We start from the raw sequence: 9,199 nt of genomic DNA, 5'->3' as shown, positions 1-9,199 counted from the left end.
ATAGATATTCCACGTAGCTTTAGTCAGCCTATGGGCCACAGTGTATATAAACCCTGCAGCTCTGCTGCCTAATGACAAGGGTCGTTTATACGAGCTTTACCAGTAGCTACAGCATTCAACCAATACAGGTGAGTTGTGTAGGGTGCACTATGCGTGCTGCTGCCTCCATAATTCTTCATCATGGGATACCTGGGAGAAGATGTATGATTGATGGGGCATACCTGGAGAGGTACCAGCGAATATTTGCAGGAAGATATTATGTATGGTTCATGTGGTGTAGCAACATCTTTGTGTTTTGGTGTCACATTTGCGGTGCATCTCTATATCTCCATGGATAGTGACTTAGATGGTGCGGAAATTGTTATGCCTTGATGGCATACCACTCTATACACTAGGGAGAGGCTGTGCGGACCATCAAACTCAGTGGCGGTGCCTGGGGAAAGGCTCCAGGAGGAACACCAGTGAAAAGCGGTAGCTATTTATCAAACAGTTAGATTCTCCCGCACTCTTGAGTAAACCTGTGGCTACATATTAGGTGACCAAACCTTTAAAGGGGTGTAGAGTTCTCACCAGTACTGGACCAGGAAATCACAAAATACTGTCCCAGAGCCGGTGGTAAGAACTTTTATTTCTGTGACCATATAGCTAAAACAAGCAGTTTATCCATGCCATTGATCCCTTTCTCACATTTTTATGCACTAATCCACAGTACCCCTGGGAATAAATCCTATATGGGTGCATAGCACATAAATGTGGTTTTAACGACTACCCTATCATATTTTGCTATTTTTAGTGGCTGATTACCTAATGTAAAGTGTGTATCAGCAGCATGCATACCCATCCATCAATATTTTATGATTTGTTCAGCATTTTTCCGAATTTAATTTTGCCCTCTGGAAGCTTTCAGAGCCATGATTCTATTAATAGCACTAATCACGCTTCGGCATCCTATCTACAGTACCAGCATTCCAGCCTGAATACCATCCATCCACAGTACCATCTACAGTACACTGCATTCAGCCCGGAAATGGAGTACAGTACCATTCACAGTCATCTACAGTACCAGCCATTATCAACCCATTGTAATACAGCACTGTATATCAAAGTCAGCCAGCAGCCAGTCCTTGTAATTACAGCTGATCTACAGTCGCTGGCCTAATGCACATGGGTTGTACAGTGTATCTCTTTGTACTGTATTACAATGGTGGGAACCACTGGTGAGGCTGGAGTCTATACCAGCTGGTGCAGGGTGAGGTGAACAGTGTATTTTTGAGGTGCAGTAATACTATTTCAGAAAATTATGGGCTGTGTGGCTGGAAATGTGGTCCACGTGATGGGTATAATTGTCTACTCTAGGGAGAGCTATTCACAACCACTTGAACCACTTTCCACTCCCCTGGGGGGTCCGCAGGAGGGGTACCACCCAAAAGCAGTATTTAATGATGCACTGCTTGGAATCTCTCGAAGTCTTATGTAAACCTGTAGATATATATGGGGTGAGTATTATCCCAAAACTTCAGGATGTAGCATATAGTATAAGTGTGGGAAAACACGAAATACTGTTTTGGAGCTGGTGATGAAAAAATTATTTTTAGAGCAATGGATAGCCACTAGGCTCTATGGATCACTGCCACATATCCCCCCTCCATGCATTGCCTGGGTCAGGTATTGCAAAGAAGAATCATAATAAATGGACCAGAGCCAGAAAGAGCATAGAAATTGGGTTCCAGAACTATGCCACACCACATATTGCCATATTTGGGTGTGTATTATGTAATATAGTGATGCCTTTAGTGCACAGGAACTATTAGCAGTAGTGATGAATGTTCCTGTATTTTTCCGCATTTCTTTCGATTTTCTATGAGCTGCCAAGCTGCAATCTGCCATGGTCCATATATACCCATCAGCTATTTATAGGACTAATATGTGGAGTCCGGAGAGCTCCTTGTTTCCAAACTGCGACAACGGCAGAATATTCCCATGCTTTAACATGGGCAAGGATGGATGATTCGTTGTCCTCGGGTGATCACCTGGCTCCCCCTACGCGATTTCTGTCCCCTACAATGATGCCCGGTGCTTTGCGAGCCTTAGGGATGCATCTTGGTCTCTACCACACCCCGAGAGACACAGATCCATATGATGTACAAACCCGTCATGTATAGTGCTCCCAAATTCATACCCGCACTTCCTCATCCTTCCTGTGACTACCTGCCTGTAAGGAAGCACCACAAGAGATCCCCGAGAGACCCAGGCACACGTCCATAATGCTCTCCTGCCCACATCCTCCCCCAAAGCCCAACCTATCTCAGTCCAGCCCTACAGATTTAAGGTTTGCCTATCTTGGAATCTCCTGAGAGCTACTGTATAGCACCACAGCCTACCTGCTGGGCAACAGCATCCTGAAATAACACCCTCTTCCATTCCCATCACCCACTGCATCACCGACAGAGCTTCTCAACGCCGAAATGCCTAGCAAGCCGAAGTCCCAGCAAAGTAATAAAGCTGCCACTCAAAGGGCACTGGCTGCACCTATCAGCACCCAACGCCGCTCTGGGCATACCAGCAAGGGGGGAGATCAGCTCAAACCCCCCACGGCCACTGCGCCAACAACTCCCATCCAAAAAACTAGTATGCACACCCTGCAGCCACTCCCAGCAGCCACTAACCAATAACCAACAGCCTTGGCACCCACACCGAATGACAACAGCGATGCTGTGACAGCTGGCATTGCCCTCCCCCCGACCCTCTTACGACCACTCCAGCACCTGGCCCAGTACAGGACACAGTTGCGGCATCAGAGCCCGACCCAGTCCAGGAAGCAGCTGCGGTAACAGAGTCCACCAGGCCAGCTCTATCGGGAGGCATCCCACCTGCCAACATGACCCAACTTGGTAAGCTTGCGTATGACTATGTGCCTGCCCGGCTAACCCACAGCTCGCTCTATCCAGATGCTGATGTGGTTGCAGAGCCCCTAGCCCTGGCACACCAACCCCACACAACCATGAATGCAATAGCGCCAACTGGACAGCCTGTGCTTGCCCCAACAAACGAGGGCACCCTGCCCGTGAAGGTCACAGCGGTGCAACCATTGCCAATGGTCACTGCCACGACCGCAGCACGGGGCAAAGCTTGCCCCCGTTGAACCCGCCATCACAGGTGATGACGCTGTGGCCCAGGCTGGAGCACTCGGCCCTCTAGCTGCCGCCAATGTTATGGCCGTGGAACATGACCTGGAGCCAGAGGCTGATGCCCGACCAGCTTCACCCCTAGCGAGGACCCCCTCACCCACCTGCGCTTCCCCCATTGAGATCGACGACGATGATGACGATGCAAACTTCATGGCACTCCAGCAAGGAGATGGACCTCTGGGAAGCCCCCGGGGAGAGCAGACGTGAAGCCATTTTCATTTTGTTGAACAGGTGGAGTCGGGCTTGCTGCGCGACGTGTGTCTTTGCACGGGTTAGCCTTTGACATGCGTCCGAGCACCTGGTGCTGCTGAGCCCTCTTTGCGGCCCCATCCAACTGCCCAGTATGACAACTTGCACCTGGACCAGCTAGCCAAATGGCTCATGATCAATCCCGGCTGGGGCATGAAGAAAGTCCTCCTGCACCCTCTAACTGCGACGCGCAGGTCCTGAGCCTCACCAACACGGCTATCAATGACGAGCTAATGAAGGTACTTGTCCAGCTGAACAGCGGCATAGCCAACCCATACAGTGCCAGCATCTGCATCTCACCGCCGAACCCTGAGGATCCCAACGTGCCAGCGCTGGGGGTATGGCTGGGACAGATCCCTGAAGCACTTGCAGCCAGGCTCTCGACTCAAAGCATCTGGAGCTTCACCAAAATCACCTTCACCCCCCTCGACCTCCTCGACCTTGATGACATTAGAGCTCCTGACCTTCTCATGTTACTCAAGAACTTCATCGACCACGCAACTGACAAAATAGTGCGGGATGCGATCATCTCCCGACTCAACGACCCCGATGTTGCCTGGCAAATCACAGGCCTCATCAGCGACGATCAGCCGTCAAATGACAACATGAACGTACTCGCGGGTGCAGCCGAAATCCTCGACCTGATCGAGGTGGAACACATTGAGGCGAAAGCTCAGGGGGGCACAAGAGCTCTGTTGTGGAAGGTGAAACTGCGTTACAACCCCTTCCACCACATCGAGATCTGGGTGTTCTTCCACAATCTCCTCGTGGGATTAAGCTACCCAACAAACATGGCAGGCATCGGGGAACCTTACTTCCCTCGCCCCTGCGCTATCTGCTCTTGTGTGTCACATATGCGGGGCCTCTGTACTCTACCCTCATTACCCGGCTGGAATGGGCCCACGACAGCTACGATCGGGCTCTCCTGCAACATGCCACGGAGAGGCACTCCTGCGTGGAACACACTGCTTGTGGCCTATGCCCCGCACCTAGCACGGGAATATGGTAAGGATGACTCGTGCTTGGATGAACCCTCGCTCAACTGCCAAAACACTCGACGTGATGGTCCTAGTCACTGCTGTGGCAACTAAAAGAATGGATTACTGCCCAGGTATGCCTTCCCATGCACGTAGCCTCTATCTATCACCTCACCTAACCCTAGAGAACTTTGTGCGGTAACTGCTGCGCTGCCGCGGCTTGATATACTGTCTGTCCTTACTGCTATCACATGTTCTGTTATATTCCCGCCCACCCTGGGGCTCTCTGCATTCTGTTTTGCTATTGTTCAAGTCCCTCATTACTACTGCCACCTTCCCCTGCCACCTCTTATGCCGTATGCACTGGCTGATAACTTACAAAATATATAATTGTTACCTGGCGATCCTGACACCCAACACAGTTGGTACTGTATGCTGCTAAATATTGACACCGTGCCCTCATTGCCATGCCCATCTGATGTTGTCGGGGTACCTATGGTGAGGTGACTTAGGTACTGTACCCTGCCCGCCCACATATACTGGTCGTATGCGAGACAGTAAAGCGGTGCAGGTCCCACCTCAACGCCTGGCAGTGCACCTACGGCGACCTATTTAGGTCCGGACATGCTGTGTGGAGACGCTGAAGCAATGGATAGTATCCCGTCCCGGTGACAGGGCATGGGGATGGGCGAACACCTGAGCATAGTCCACCGTGGTGGCCGGTTTGTCACCCTCTCATAGCTCATGGTCATATCCTATGGGCAGTAATGCGACACCAACTTCCTCTACAAATAACTCATCCAATCACTCTGGTTCTGTACATGGTCCTGGTTCTCACCTCCCTGCGAGCTGAGCGAGTGGTGCACCGACTGCCCAAAACCCTCGTGAGGATGCTTCTGCAGAGATTGGTGGCAGACCCACGCAAGCGGATAACTCGACCCAGGCCCGACAAGGGCCAGCTGGACAACAGCGCCCCAATGATCCCTCTGACCATGTGCCTGCTGCACCTAACACTAACCCACAGCCCCGAGGCATTAGCCGTAACACACAAGCCCACATTATGGTAGCCTCCCAGAATAGGCAAGGCCAGCACTCCCCCACCTTGGGTCACTCAGAAATATCAAAATGGACGAGCATCCCTGCCATGATGCATGATCAGTGCATCGGGATCCTTGCCCTCCAAGAGACCCACCTGAATGAGACAATGGTGGAGGACATCCATCAGCTCTATGGCCGATGCCTATAAGTCCACAACTCGCATGACCCAGACCGCGCAACAACCTCTGCAGTGGTAGCCTTTGTACTAAATTGTGAAATGACTAACACTGCGGATGCAAGCGTGACAGAGATCATCCCGGGACAGGCAGTTCTGCTGACTACAACGTGGCACAACTGCGATCGCCTATCCATCCTCAACATATATGCCCCTAATGATTATGGGGCACAACAGATCTTCTGGGAAACCTTGCGAGAACACTGGGAATCGAGCAACCTTCTCCGACCCGACTTTATGATGGGAGACTTCAACCTTGTTGAAGATCCCATAGACAGAAGCCCCCCGCACCGGGATCCAGATGTTGCCATGGAAGCACTGCTTGATGCAAGAATAGCACTTGGCCTGAACGATGCGTGGAGGGTGGACAACCTGGCAGAGTGAAGGTATACTTTCTATAGTAACCTCAACCATTTCTCTCGCATTGATCGCATCTATGCCCAGACACAACACCTCCCAAACCTGTTCAAGTGGTATATAGGACCATCCGTGGTCCTGACTGACCATAACATAGTATTTGTACAATTTGCCCCAGCAAACGCCCCTCACATCAGCCCAGGATGCTGGGCCTGGGCAGCAGGGTTGGTCCATGATAATGACCTGATCAACAAGACAATATAACTAGGAATAACCCTTGAAAGTCACATGAACGCACTACCTGCAAACTGCTTATCTAACCACAACCGCCAAACACTGTGGCACCAATACAAGACAGACAGCTGCAAGTTGGTGAAGAAACACGCCAAAGTAACATTTGCTAAGATCACCAACTGCATACGTGCCCTCCAGAAAGACCTAGACCAAACCTTAAATAATCCTGAGATGGACACATCCGCAGATACGAGATCAAACACTGTGATTCTTGAGAGTGCAATCAACCACCTAGCCAAGCGGTGTTTCGCCAAAGCGCAGGAGCACGGCAGGCCACAGTGGCAGACGAAGGGGGAACTCCCATCCAAATACCTGTCACAAGTAACCGCTCAGAAAAAACCGTGAGATGTCATACCTCAACTAACTATACCTGGATCTTCCCCCAAAGCATATGCCATCAGATAAGACAGCATGGCTGAACTGTCGAGAGACTATCACGATGCACTGCAACAAGCCGGTGATAGGCACAGACACACAACAACCTCCAGAGACCAAGGGGAAATAACCTAACACACCCAGCGGTATGGGTGGAGGCGGTCTGAGATGACTGAAGGGTATAAAGTAGTTTGAGGGGGAAAGGAGGAGTAAGACGACGTAGGGTAGTCCATAGGAAGACCTAGAGAAATAAAAAAAGCCTTGACACTGAAACAAACCCAAATCGAACCTCCGGAGTATGTATCTCTGAAGAATCCAAAATAAACCAAGGTCACAAGCACCGACACCTAGTGTAGGATCGTTGATAAGCCTCAGGATCATCTGACCCCCGAAAACGCAGAATCAGCACATCATACAAGCCCTCCGGAGCTTATTCGACACAGCGATCACATGCCTCTAGGCTTCTATGGACTCTAAAAGAATTTTTCTATTTAGCTCCGGACTTCCTAGCATCCCCGAGACGTACACAGACCCATTCCGCGATTTATCTCTGCAAACGCAAGCTCCGGAGCGACTTAACTAATGTGATTTCTAGATGAATTAGCTCTGGGGCCTGCGGACACTTCTATCGAGGGACGTCGTCCTCATGCCCACCCTCCAGCACTCATTTCCCCTCGTTTCCATCAAGATACCGAACGTGTGGACGTATACGAGTCACCATGAGGTCAGCATCAGTCAGCAAGCGGCTGGAGGTAATTAGCACGTGACCAGTGCATTGCACAGAGTGATGGGACTGCTTGGGGCAGGTGGCGGAGCATTGAGGTGACCTATAGGGGCTGGGATGAGCAAGTGGGAGTGCAAGGGAGTCGTATGGTGCATGGTATAACGGAAGCAAGTGCTGAGCAATCCTGTGGGTAGCGGTGTTTATTTGTTATTATCTCCGGACGATCACAAAGCCATTCCTGTAGTATAAATTGTACAAAGTAGCATACAGAAAAACAAGTTTTGCACTTCACCATCTCAGAGAATTAGCGTTACGATCTCAGCGACCCTCGAAGTTCGAAAGTGTCGAACTTAGTGAATTATAACCGATCCTAGCTTTGCCAATAGGCCTGACTCGTCGAGTGATTTATCTCCGCCATTGGTTTAATTATCTCCGGTGCGTCCTACATAGCAAAATAAAATTAACCCAGTCTCTCTAGCAATTTCTACCCCCGCGAGCACAATCCTATGACAGGTGTTGTTGCTTGCGACTTTGATTGCGGCTTTCCAGAGATAAATACTCTAGAGCATCAACTAGCACTTGTTTTATTTTTCTAGGTCTTCCTATGGACTACCCTACATCGTCTTACTCCTCCTTCCCCCTCGGACTATTAAAATACCGCTCAGTTGTCTCGGACCGCCTTCACCCATATCACAGGGTCTAGGTTTATTGTCTTTTGGTCCTTGGTGATTGTTGTGTGTCAGTGCATATCATTGTGCTCGCAGAATAGAAATTGCTAGAGAGATTTGGTTAATCTTATTTTGCTAAGTAATACTCACAGGAGCTAATATTTCGATGGCGGAGATAATTCAATCGACGAGTCGGGCCTCTCAAAGCTAGGATCAGTCATAAATTGCCAAGTTCTACACTTTCGAACTTTGAGGGTCACTGAGATAGTAAATCTGATATGCTGAGATGGTGAAGATCAAAACTTGATTTTACTTTTCTTTACATTCTACATTTTATACTACAGCAATGGCCCTGCGACTGCCCGGAGATGAATAATAAATACTCGCCACAACTCCCTCAACTGCTCAGCACCCGTCCGCCACTATACCATGCACCATACGACTACCTAGTCCCTCCATATGCTCGTCCTACCCCCCTAGAGGTTGTCCTGATATGTTCCTCAGCCTTCCCATCATGCTGCACAGCATGCCGGTCACATGCGAATTAACTCCCGCCATGGTTGTGGATTTATGCCTGCAAGCTCAGTAATGTGACGGAGACGAAGGGGAGGAAGTACTTATTGGAGGTAAAAAGTGCGCTGACTGGGGATTGAACCAAAACCTCCAGGTATGCATCCCTGCTAGTGGTGGTAACCACTTTGCTATTTTGGCTTCCTTTACCCTGGTGACTTAGCCCCTTTAACTCTGCGCTTTTCCCTTGCATTTCCCATACTGTACAGTTGGTTCCCACGCTCCCAGAAGAGCGAAAATGCGCTCCTGAGTCAAGCTCTCTTCCTTAGCATTAATAGAGCTTGACTCAGGTATGTCCCTCTGTATATTTCTGTACTTCCTTAGCATTAATAGAGCTTGACTCAGGCATCTCTGTGTGTATCTGGACGCCTGCCAGCTTCCCAGTTGGACAGGTTATGAGCCCAACGCTTTAGAGGCTCCAGATCGCACTTTTTGCCCGTCCTACAGCCTCTACAGCGCTCCTACTCGTATCAGAGCAAGATCTCAGCCTATCCAGCCCTCCATCTGCTCTCTGTCGCACTTTT

At 49.9% G+C, this 9,199-nt stretch overlaps 1 protein-coding gene across 1 annotated transcript; it reads left to right on the top strand.

Moving 5' to 3' along the window:
• Positions 1–2,465: 2,465 nt before the first annotated feature.
• On the top strand, positions 2,466–4,528 carry GLOTRDRAFT_90427 (uncharacterized protein; the record flags this gene model as incomplete). Its single annotated transcript, XM_007863212.1, has 5 exons — positions 2,466–2,628; positions 2,763–2,891; positions 3,029–3,156; positions 3,177–3,391; positions 3,559–4,528. The coding sequence occupies 5 exons, from the start codon at positions 2,466–2,468 to the stop codon at positions 4,526–4,528; spliced, it is 1,605 nt and encodes a 534-aa protein (XP_007861403.1).
• Between the last annotated feature and the right edge of the window lie 4,671 nt (positions 4,529–9,199).

Source organism: Gloeophyllum trabeum (genome assembly GCF_000344685.1).
Source record: "Gloeophyllum trabeum ATCC 11539 unplaced genomic scaffold GLOTRscaffold_00001, whole genome shotgun sequence".
Taxonomy (NCBI): Eukaryota; Fungi; Basidiomycota; class Agaricomycetes; order Gloeophyllales; family Gloeophyllaceae; genus Gloeophyllum; species Gloeophyllum trabeum.
The sequence above is the reverse complement of the archived record's forward strand: the minus strand, read 5'-3'. Positions and strand labels throughout refer to the sequence as shown.